This window comes from Sesamum indicum, linkage group LG3, assembly GCF_026168435.1.
Source record: "Sesamum indicum cultivar Baizhima isolate 11 linkage group LG3, ASM2616843v1, whole genome shotgun sequence".
Taxonomy (NCBI): Eukaryota; Viridiplantae; Streptophyta; class Magnoliopsida; order Lamiales; family Pedaliaceae; genus Sesamum; species Sesamum indicum.
The window spans coordinates 20,005,342-20,017,500 of record NC_142659.1 but is presented as its reverse complement, the minus strand read 5'-3'; the positions used below and the strand labels follow the sequence as shown (position 1 = coordinate 20,017,500).

At 35.1% G+C, this 12,159-nt stretch overlaps 1 protein-coding gene and 2 pseudogenes across 1 annotated transcript; 1 reads left to right on the top strand and 2 right to left on the bottom strand.

The window, feature by feature from the left end:
- Positions 1-823, bottom strand: part of LOC105158495 (cyclin-dependent kinase G-2 pseudogene) — a 1,491-nt pseudogene extending 668 nt beyond the window's left edge.
- Positions 824-2,949: 2,126 nt separating this feature from the next.
- LOC105158168 (CASP-like protein 1F1) lies at positions 2,950-4,068 on the bottom strand. The gene is made up of 3 exons (XM_011074817.3): positions 3,737-4,068; positions 3,524-3,647; positions 2,950-3,323 (listed from the first exon to the last, which is right to left on the bottom strand). The coding sequence occupies exons 1-3, from the start codon at positions 3,934-3,936 to the stop codon at positions 3,102-3,104; spliced, it is 546 nt and encodes a 181-aa protein (XP_011073119.2). The 5' UTR covers positions 3,937-4,068; the 3' UTR covers positions 2,950-3,101.
- A 3,581-nt stretch (positions 4,069-7,649) lies between these two features.
- On the top strand, positions 7,650-8,745 carry LOC105158494 (cyclin-dependent kinase G-1 pseudogene; annotated as a pseudogene).
- Positions 8,746-12,159: the final 3,414 nt, after the last annotated feature.

Sequence of the window (12,159 nt, the reverse complement as noted above, 5' to 3'; positions counted from 1 at the left end):
ACACTATCCCAATCATCTAGAACCACTTCTTTGAATTCCACAACCGCAGGATGCTGAGGAAGAGCCTTTAGAATGCCGATTTCCCTCAAGGTTGTCGTAGACAATCCGCAACACTCCTCCTTCATGGCCACGATTTCACCTGTTCTCTTGTCACATGCTCTGTACACAACGCCGTAAGACCCCTGACTGATCACGTTCATATACTCGTAATTATTCGCTTTGCCAAAAATCAAATTCATCCGCAGGAAATGATTAGGATGAGACTGAGAATCATTGGGTGAGAACAAGAATGGGTGATGATCATTCTTGTGGCCAAGAAAATTAAGAAGCCCAGCCTCGGCCATGGAAACACAATTTACAGAGAGGTGAAACAATACGCAGAGTAAGCCAGAAGCTGTAGGAAATCTTGAAAGGAAGAGGTTTGTATTTGTTGTTTCTTGTTTTGCAGGGACCTTTATATAGTAAGGTTGGTTAATTAAATGTAAATAGGAATAGGAGATGGTCGGATATTTAATTAATGTTAAAAAGTAGAGTTAGAGTCATATCTAGTTTAGTTAATTCAGAATAAGAGATATCGTTTTTTCTGTATTATTTTTTAACCCCACCATTTAGAAGAGTTGAAATCTCAGAAGAGTGAAGAAATTAGAAATGCTGCAGAGTTATAACTCTCATTTGTAAAGGACGTCTCTGTTAGTCTAAGTGCGTCTTTTAGTCAGGTAGGAGTTTTAACTGATTTTTGAGTTTGGTGCTGTATATATACATCACTACACAACGGCTGCAAACTTGACTTCTTCTGCAACTGATATTTGAAAGTCTTAGATTGAAATTCCATTCTTTCTCTTCTTGTTCTTGAAATCTTGACAAAGAGTAGTCTAATAATTAACTACGGGTACTTGAACTGGGGTCTGAGTGTCTAAAGAAAATCATGCATCATCCTGAAAGTTTTGAATAATCCCAAGGAAAACGCTTGGGCAATTGGGTGAGTGGGGTTTCGTCTCATTGCTAGAAATTTGTGAAGAAGGGACGTCAAATTCGCAGGCTTACTAAAGAGAAATTTTTGAGGATTTTGCGTAATTTGGGTACTGCACTGGCGCAAGAGAATTTTCAGGCATGCTCATGAATTATGTTAGAAATCAAAGAATTTTCAGGATGGAAAGAAATGGAATAATTCTGTAGTTCCATTAACGCAGATATTGGATAAGAAGTTTTTGGTGTTCGTATTAGCACCGGTTGTGCATTCCAAGCTGCTCGACTGTCTCGAATGTGACAAGCTATGGGGAGTCGTTGTTGGGCATTAAGTCGAGCAACATCAGAAGAGGTGATCGGGTTATTTGTCTGAATTTCTTATATCTATTCTCTTTAGTTTCCAGTTTCCACATTGTGTATAAGCTGTGGTAGAGAAGTAAATGTGGCTAATTATGGTCTAAAACTGATGAAAGATTGTATTCAGAACCATTTTTTTTTCTCAGTTTGGTGTCTGGAGATGATGATCTGAAACTGCTAGTCACAAGGGATTGTGCTCCGACTGCTCAAATCTTAAGGTGGCTGTTCAGATGGTGAAATCATTGTCCTCATGCCAAATTTTGCTGAGTTTCTTGTCGTAAACAGTGTCCTCATCAGCGTGTTGATGGATTGTGGATCTGTGCTGTTCTAGGAGTGAGCGGCAGATGCATTGATTGATTTCGCCTACAACAATAAAACAAGAAAGTTGTTGGGTGAAATGAGATGCATGGAACCACAAAATTGGCTTTTGATTCTTTCTTCTTGCCAATCTGATAAACTCTGTTCATGGTAATATGTACAGTGGCTAGTGTTGAGATATGCAATATCCAATATATAAGTTATTCAGGCAACCACTAAAATTGCCAAGCAACAGGGAGTTTCTGTTTCACTTGATCTGGCCAGTTTTGAAATACTCGGCTTCATATATGATGTATTATTTTTTGGCAGATGGCAGATGTGAATCCTCGGCTACATTCTTCTGAGGTTGGGTTGCGAAATGCTTAAGCTAATCCATATTAACTGTGACTAACTAATTTCTGGGGTAAAGAATCAACGCAGATTCAGAGTCGGCCCTTGAATTTCTTTATATGTTTTATTTTTATTCAGTTTAGTTTTCAGTTGCCATATCTTATGTTTCTTGTCAAAGATGCAATAAACTTAGTGAAATGTCCTGAGCTTCAGCTCATGCTTTGCTGTATGTAGTACTGTATACCTTGAATGCATAGTCTTCATTGCTAGAGAAGTTCAATTCTTTGAATGTGTCACATTAGTAATCGATGTTACGGTTGTTTTGATCTTATACATTTCATAGTGCTCTGCTTTTCTGAATTCCTCGACGTTCTGAAAAGTTGCACACAAGATGGGGGAAGATTGGTTGGATTCTTAGTCTCTAATAATTGGCTGAAAATTTTAGCAGATTCTTTGAGTTGTTTGTGCGTTGATCACTTCATTTCTATCTTTGATGTGTTTTTGTGAACTCAGAATTGTATTCGGATGGTCCTCTTATGGCCCTTTGGTTTTTGGATCAATAATTTAAGATGAAGCAGTGGATTATTTGTTCTCCTCAGTTTTGTTACTGAGATATGATGATTTCTTTATATTGGGACAAGTTGGAAAGGAATTGGTCCCAATTTTCTTGTGAAATGGAAGACTGCTGTGTTTGGGGATGGATTTTATATCGAATCACTACAAGAAAATAATTGTATTGCTCGATAACTGCAAAAAAAATTAATGCTATTTAGTAAGTAAATTTTCGTTCCTAAATGTATTAGCAAGTAAATTTTTTGTAATAAATAATGTAAACTAACAAAGAGAATGTTTCTTGCTAATTAATTCAACGCTATTTTTTTTTTTCATTACTATTCAGCTATTTTCTTGTACTGAATGTACATACTACCAAGAATTCAAAAAAAAAAAAAAAAATCATCAATCAGAACCTTGCAACCATTTAGAAAACATCTTTCTCTCCATAAGAAACGATATAAAATCTAGAGGAAAAATTGTTCACATGATTAGCAAACACAATTAAAGCATAAACATGGAAATTATATGGTTTAAAGACATGTATCTTACTTTTACATACTCTTGAGATAATTTCATCAAACTTGGATTTGGCGGGACCTGTTAGCAGAGACGATAGTGAGAATGAAATAGAAAAGAAACCCAAAATAAGACACCGATGAAGCAGCTGTGCCCCTGTTGCAGAATTCCGCAAAATATCCACAGACTGCCATCCAACCCGCATGCCTGTCGCCATACTTCCCCACATAGCCCACTGCCGTTGCCGCAGCGCATCCAGCCATCAACAAGATCGTCATAACCTGTCCAACAAAGTCTTCTCAACTTACCATCACGATGGATCATAATGTGAATATATATGATGCGAATTTGGACTCTCGGTACCCCTTTTTGGGGGGGTTAGAGCTCCTCGTTTGCAACGGATATGGGAGGTGCCTATAGCAATATACATATGTGTGTCAATGTGTGTGTGGGTGTGTGTGTGAACACGGGTTTAACGTACCAAATCATGGAGGAACATGTAGAAGTAGTATGTTGAATCAACTGCCTTGTTCCTTAGGATAAGGGCAAGAAACAGTAACAGGACAGTGAAGGCGCATGCGATGAGATTTGCGTATGCAAAGAACCTGAAAATCATACATACAAGAAAGAGAAGGGATTAATTCATGAAACCCAAGCATGATGACAGGAGAAAAAGTAATGAAAAAGAGCTTACTTGAGAGCCGGGGAGTAGCTGTATCGGGCATCGATCTGGATGCCGTAAATGACCGCGGTTTGCTTGTTGGTGAGCGTAATCGAGGTAGCAGCAAGAGTTACTGCAGCAGCCAAAATCCTAAGGGGAATTTGGGTTAAAATGAAGAGTTTTTGAGATTTGGAAGATGGGATATGGTAAGTTTTGTCAACTGAAGTAGCCATTACAGGTGAATTGTGAAGGGCTGGTCTCTCCAGTTGTCTTCTTTATTAATGGTTTGCAAGAGAGTGAATGAATGCAAAAAACAGCTAGTAGGAGGAAGGTGTAATGGTACTGAGTAGTTTATTATGGTATATATATATATATATATATGTATATATACATACATACATACAGAGAGAGAGAGAGAGAGAGAGAGAGAGAGAGAGAAGATTTGAAGGGAAACATGGTGCATAGTTTCTATAGTCATAGAGGAAAGGTAGGTTCAGAATTTAATACACTTCATTAATTGTAATAAGTTGGAAGACAGCAGCAGTAGAGAAGTAGAGAGAAATAAATTGATGGAATAGCAGCATATGACCAGGAGATTGGGAGTGTTTGGATTTAGAGTGAGTTGTTGCATTCATATGTGCTGTACATACATTGAATTGTTCTTGTTACATGTTAGGCATACTCTAGTCAATAGACAACTATGTTGTATCACAAGGGCTCGCCCGTAATTTCACACATGATTTATAGATATTGTCCGATCACTAGTACTAATGTCATTCTTAATTTTAGGCATATCAATGGGTTGGTATATATCACCCTACATGCTCTACACCCATATCCATTAAAAGTTAAATGTATTTTTAGTGCCCGGACTTGGATTATTTAATGTTTTTACCGTTTTATTTTTTAGAATATAGCATTTTAGTCCTATATCTTTTTAACTGTTGTAATTTTAGTCTTTTTTTTTTATCGGGGTTTAACTCCACTGATGAGAAGGGTGAACTCCGGAGAATAAATGACTAAAATAGCAAAAATTTAAAGGATTTAGAACCAAAATGCTACCCCAAAAAGTTAAAAGATAAAAATATTAGTAGAAATTGACCAATATGAATAAAAGCTTCAATTTTGAAATATCATGTCAGAGGCACATATATTTTTTCAACGAGAAAATGACTAAAGTGACGAAAGTTAAAATATGTTAGACAAAAATACTGCTCTAAAAAGTTAAAGAATGAAAATATCAAATGACTTGAATTAGAGGTTAAAAAATGCATTTAAGCCATCCAATAAATATCTGTAATGTTTACTAATAATGTGCCCTCACAAACCTAACTCGTAGAATCCTCATTAAATCTCACCCATGTTATACTCAAAACAATTGGATATGATCCGGATCTTACCCATGCAATATAGTAAGTTTGAAAAAAAAATGTGAATTTTTTAATTTATGTCAAAATCAAACAATAAAGTTTCTTAAAAAACATGAAGCAATTATACGTATTTTTTGTAGTGATAAAACGAGAACAAGTTCATAGGATTTCAATTTTAACCATTAGGGTAAGACACATTATATGGGACTCAAACTCATAACTCAAACTTATTATGGATTTTCAACCTTAACCACTAGGTTAAGACATCATCGATATAATGTCCATGCATTTTGATATATGTATATATCAACTAATTAAAGCCTATTTGTATCCTTCTTCCCAAAATTTTAGTTTTTGAAGGTAAATTTATATTTTTGGTCCTATAACTTTAAGTTATTAGCATTTTTGGTTTTATAACTTACTCTATTTATACATACAATCCTTCTTTTGATGAATTTAGTCCTAAACATCTTACATTTGGTCCTTTTTATTTTTATCCTAATGACCCATAGTTACATGAGCAAATACGTAAAAAAAGTTAACAACTTGAGATCCAAAATTGTCGCCTCTAATTGTTTAAGTACCAAAATTAATCAACATTCGCTGTGATTTTATCTATTACTAAAGTATTTGCCATAATTTCTAGCAGTAGCAAATATTTTGTCTTTCTTGTAGAAACAACTGCTAATACCCATTGCTTAGCCATAATTAATTAGTGTCGTCACGAATTTTACTTTTAACTATAGTAATTAATCATAATGATAAGCTATATTTTATTATAGTGAATTGAGTTATTTGTAATTACTTCATAACAAAGTGATATTAATAACAAAACTTGATCACTGATATAAATTTTACTTCAAAACAAATGCATATGCTAAAGCCCTACCTATCATAGACCATCTCCAACACAGCAATCTGCCATTTTAACCAGAAAATTGGTACCAAATCCTTCGCAACTTATCCCAATATATATAAAGAGATCATCATATCTCAGTAACAAAGTTTATTGCATCTTTGATAAAAAAACATAAGATATGGCAACTGAAAACTAAACTGTATAAATATAAAACATATAAAGAAAAAAATATAGACGATTACTGTGCATACAGATACAACAGTATCCGAACTCGGTCACCTCTTCTGCTGTTGCACAACCTAAAGCCGACTCGACGAGATTCTGCAAATAACCAGGTGCACAGGCCACCACCATTTCTTAGAAGGCATGACTGCTGCTAATATGGACACCAAATACTTATCAAGATTTTGCACAAATGGATGCAAGAGTTGAACTGCAGAAATTGTTCCCTTCTTCCTTCCAGAAAATTCTCCAATTTCCAGCATATTTCATGAGTGCTAATAGAACTTTTGGCAGAGCCTCCTCCTCGCCAACGTCGCCCATAGAACTTTGGAAAATTATATACATTAGTAGAGATGTCATATGATGATTTTGGTTTGTCTGACATTACGCATTGCCCTTGTGATGTTCATTTGATGCTTCTTGTTTCCACTTTGGTGGTTAGAGTTGGAACTAAAACATCAAGTGGAAGACACGGCACATAGAACATACCCCTTTTCCGTGTTTCGCGTTGCAGCCTTTGGAGCCTAATGTCACCACAGCCCACTGGCAGTGTTTTGGCAAGAAATTCAAGGGCCGACTCTGAATCTGGGTTGTATCTTTACCCCTGAAATTAGTTCAAGTATTTTGCGACCCAACCTCAGAAAAATGTAGCCGAGAATTCACTCTGCCATCTGCCAAAAAATAATACATCATATATGTACCCGAGTATTACCTCAAAACTGGCCAGATCAAGTGTAACAGAAACTTCCTGAAAATTCTTTGATTTCTAACATAATTCATGAGCATGCCTGAAAATTCTCTTGCGCCAGTGCAGTACCCGAATTATGCAATCCTACAAAAATTCTCTTTAGCAAGCCTGTGAATTTGGCGTCCCTTCTTCACAAATTTCTAGCAATGAGACGAAACCCCACTCACCCAATTGCCCAAGCGTTTTCCTTGGGATTACTCAAAACATTCAGGAGATGCATGATTATCTTTCGTACAAACATTCAGACCCCGGTCCAAGCACCCGTAGTAAATTATTAGACTACTCTTTGTCAAGATTTCAAGAACAAGAAGAGAAAGAATGCAATTTCCATCTAAGACTTTCAAATATCAGTTGCAGAAGAAGTCAAGTTTGCAGCAGTTGTGTAGTGATGTATATATACAGCACCAAACTCAAAAATCAGTTAAAACTCCTACCTGACTAGAAGACGCACTTAGACTAACAGAGACATCCTTTACAAATGAGAGTTATAAATCTGCAGCATTTCTAATTTCTTCACTCTTCTGAGATTTCAACACTTCTAAATGGTGGGGATAAAAGATAAAACAGAAAAAACGATATTTCTGATTCTGAATGAACTAAACTAGATGTCCTTCTCCCACTCTAACTCTATTTATTAACATTAATTAAATATCCGACCATCTCCTATTCCTATTTACATTTAATTAACCAACCTTACTATATAAAGGTCCCTGCAAAACAAGAAACAACAAATACAAACCTCTTCCTTTCAAGATTTCCTACAGCTTCTGGCTTACTCTGCGTATTGTTTCACCTCTCTGTAAATTGTGTTTCCATGGCCGAGGCTGGGCTTCTTAATTTTCTTGGCCACAAGAATGATCATCACCCATTCTTGTTCTCACCCAATGATTCTCAGTCTCAGCCTAATCATTTCCTGCGGAGGAATTTGATTTTTGGCAAAGCGAATAATTACCAGTATATGAACGTGATCAGTCATGGGTCTTACGGCGTTGTGTATAAAGCATGTGACAAGAGAACAGGCGAAATCGTGGCCATGAAGGAGGAGTGTTGCGGATTGTCTACGACAACCTTGAGGGAAATCGGCATTCTCAAGGCTCTTCCTCAGCATCCTGCGGTTGTGGAATTCAAAGAAGTGGTTCTAGATGATTGGGATCGTGTTTTCGTCGTAATGGAGCACGTGGAAAGCGACCTGAAAAGATTCATGGACGTCAGGAGACAGCCGTTGCGTCCAAACGAAGTGAAGTGCATGATGAAGCAGTTGCTGGAGGGCGTCAAATTTCTGCACGACAATGGAGTGATGCATAGGGACTTGAAGCCATCAAACATTCTGATCAACAAAAAGGGTGAAGTGAAGATATGCGACTTTGGTCTGTCTCGGCAATTCGAAAGAGAATGGGGATGCTACACTCCTCGTGTTGTAACTCGTTGGTATAGAGCCCCAGAAATCCTTGCTGGAGCGGAGACGTATTCAACCGCAATCGACATGTGGTCAGTTGGTTGTATAATGGCAGAATTGCTGTTGAAGGAGGTGCTTTTCAAAGAGAAGTGTGATGTTGAGCAGAGAAGCAAGATATACACGTATCTTGGGCGTGGCAAAGCGGACGACAATCTGTTTATAAGCAAGTTTCTTACAGCTGCAGCCAATTCAGGAGCTCCATTGCTTACGGAACATGGATTTGATCTGCTGAAAAAGCTTTTGGAGTATGATCCAGATAAGAGAATAACAGCAGAAGCTGCTTTGAATCACGGCTGGTTCAAGGAATTCGATCCTTACTTTTTCTGGTTTAGCAATAGGCACCACTCATACCATTTGGCTGACAATTGAAGCCTCAAACATTTCTTGTACAAATACATCTGCACAAATGCTTATCAATGTTATGGATAATATGAGTTTGTTTGCGAGATTGTGTGTTTATAACTATGAATGGGTTTTTTTACTAATGTTCAAGTCGTCCAACACTCAACTACTTTCTTACATTGTTTAATCATATAGTTAAGATAATCAACTGTATGTTCCACTTTCTTTGAAAAATGGTAATTTTGTAATGAATTCACTTTTTTTTGTATGTAGTACAATCCATTTTGAAAAAAGAAAACATATAATGTACCAAATCCCTTCTTGTTGGCAAAATTAATTTTTTTGTAGAAAAAGGTACAACTTATATCACAATAAAAAATAAGTATTGCTTATAAAAAAAGTGAAAAATAGCTAAAAGATAAAATGGATAGTGTTTGGAGGAAAGATCATTAATGCTGAAATAAACTGAATGATTAAATATCATTTTGCTCTCATGCATTGAAAAGATACTATTTTTTCTTGATGCGGATGTGATTCTTGAATTTGGAGCAATACACAAACTTCAGTCGGAGTACAAGAAAAAGGCCTTCTAGCAATGGATTTTGTTATGAAATTTAAGTATTTTACTAGTATGTGTTAACATACTAAGATGTCTGTGCAAAATAATCTAAATATAATATTCAACATAGGTAGAGAGGAAAAAGAAAAGAAAAAAGAAATTAGTGAGAGTATGAACTTTCTCATTTGTTTTTATTTAACTACAATCTTACAGACACTTAATTATCACAAGTTGACACAATCCACACTTTGGTTCCAATTCTGACAAGGGCGGTAAGAAATTTAGCACAAAGCCAAGTTGAGTGTTGTAGTTGTTGTTGGGGCAAACCATGAGAACCCCAGTATTAAAAAGGTTAAACAACCTTGGATCTTTTAGGATTCTCAATTGAAAACTTAAGTACTCAAATTATTTTTTCGACCCATAATTTTTTCGGGATAAATTCAAATTATCCCCCTAAAATATTGAAAAATGGCAAAAACTCCTAAAAAAAAAAAAAAAAAAGAGCAAAGAGCCTCCCCAACCTTTAATAAAGAAACATATTACCCCTCTCTCTGCTGGACAATGTAGTTCACTCGCCCATTAGGTAATTTTATATGTAAGCTTTCCCTTTCTTTTTTCTTAAATAAAAGCATATATATTGTTGTTAATTCTAATTTGGTGTGCCTTGTTTAAATGCAGGTCTAATCGGAACTGTCACGGGGCCATCAGGAGGTCTTCCTGTGATGGAACTACGTAGGAGGAAGTTGATACTTAAAATAAATTTTAAATTATTTTTTTATTTTATTTCTATATTATATACTAATGTTTTTTTAAGATGAGACATTTCAGTTAGTGGAGGAACGTGTTTCATAGTCGCCTAGAATTCAAGGATGCATGAGTTGCCTCCCTAGCAACAACCGTTGGATGAGCACAACAACCAGTGAGGGATGCTTAGACTCAGTCTCCTGACGGCGATTAGATTAAGACTTTCAAATATCAGTTGCAGAAGAAGTCAAGTTTGCAGCCGTTGTGTTCTGATGTATATATGCAGCACCAAACTCAAAAATTAGTTATAACTCTGTTGCATTTCTAATTTCTTCACTCTTCTGAGATTTCAACTCTTCTAAATGGTTGGGATAAAAAATAAAACAGAAAAAACCATATTTCTGATTCTGAATTGACTAAACTATATATCCTACTCGGACTCTAACTCTATTTATTAACATTAATTAAATATCCCACCATCTCCTATATAATCCAACCTGACGTCCATTAAACCAAGAAATCCTTTCCAGCGATGCAACAAGAGTTGCTGATTTTCTTCATTAGTTTTTCATTTTTGGAAGAACAGCTTTTGCTGCCATTGACAACTGCCATGGCCCGTTTCATTCTCTTGGCAACAACATCTACTCATCATCATCCATTCTTGATGGAACTAAGTCATTCAACATCTGATCTGATGATTTCTTGGGACGAAATTTGATTTCTGGAAGGGCGAAACATTATGAGTCATAGAGGTTACGGCATCAAGTTTCTTCAAGAGAATGGAATGACGGATAGGGACCTCAAGCCATCCAGCAACAAAATCGGCCAATTGAAGATGTGTTACTTTGGTTTCAAAGAGGGTCGGATCGTACAGTCACATATCATCAATTCGGCCCTTTTGTTGGAAGGTTTCAGGTCCCCATGCATCATCCCATTCTCATGACGAAACTTAACGCCCTCCAGCTACTGCGCTCTGTCAAGCACTTCACTTCATGGGGACTCAATGCTTGTCTTCTGACGTCCATCAATCTTTTCAGGTGGTTTTGCAGCTGCTCCATTGGTAATGATCAGGCCCAGATATGCCTTCCTTTGCTGTTGTCAGTTCAGTGTATATATGAAGCAGAGGGTGATGAGATTCTGTCATGTTTTCTTGGGGAGATTGATGACTACTGTCACTGATTTCATGGGGCATTTTGCTAATTGTCTAATTAATCAACTCATTAAGTATTAATTCTAGTGTGTGTGTGTGTGTGAGAGAGAGAGGAGTGTATCTGTATATTTTGTATTCTTTTGGAGATTTACTGTTACTAATTTCATGGACTTTTTAGTCTATCAATTAGTAGTTATTATTAAGATAATTAATTCTAATGGTTTCAAATATTAAAGAAATATTTTTTTTAGATTATAAAATATTAAATTATAGGTTAAAAATAAATTATTGAAGTATCCGAATAAAAATGTATAAGATCGTTGAATTTATTATATATATATATACACACTACTAACAGTAATTTTATATTTAATTTGAAGAAAAACTTGTTAAAATCTTAAAAATAATGCTTAAGTAACTTTTTTTTTATTTTTATTAAAGAAGTTTATAAATTTCTAACATTTTATTTTTTAATCGTATAAGTTCATTAGTTATTAAAAAAGTTTATCAAACACTTTGTAATATGTCAGAAATTTTAATTATAAGATGTTTTAAAAAATGTGGATTACACTTTTACTCTTCATACTATTTAATTTTTTTTCTCTAATTTATTTATTCAAGTCCTCTATTATTTGAAAATTTCAAATTCACAATCATTATATTTACATTTTATTGTTTAAGTTATAATATAAATAATTGCTAAATGGTAAATTCTTTTAACTAAAATGGTTATATTTTTTTAAATTAATGTGTGAGGGACCACATTTTTTTTGTATAAAAGAAATATTTTATAAGGATAATATGAAAAATATACTATTTGGAGAGCTAATTTGATAAATTGAAAATAATAACTATTTTAAAGTCGAAACCAAATGTGAGGGACTAAATTTACCCTATTGAACTTCTAATCACTATATATCTTTTGATTGTTTGTTTGTTTGTTATTTTTTTTTTTTTACAGAAACAATGATCACATAATTTTAGAGAAATATTAATAAATTAAAAA

Excerpts from the sequence above, each read along its gene's own strand:
- LOC105158168 (XM_011074817.3), bottom strand. The coding sequence starts at position 3,936 with ATGGCTACTTCAGTTGACAAAACTTACCATATCCCATCTTCCAAATCT. Across the intron at positions 3,648-3,736 it reads AGCTACTCCCCGGCTCTCAA|GTTCTTTGCATACGCAAATC; the intron begins GTAAGCTCTTTT and ends TATGATTTTCAG. Across the intron at positions 3,324-3,523 it reads ACATGTTCCTCCATGATTTG|GTTATGACGATCTTGTTGAT; the intron begins GTACGTTAAACC and ends TTTGTTGGACAG.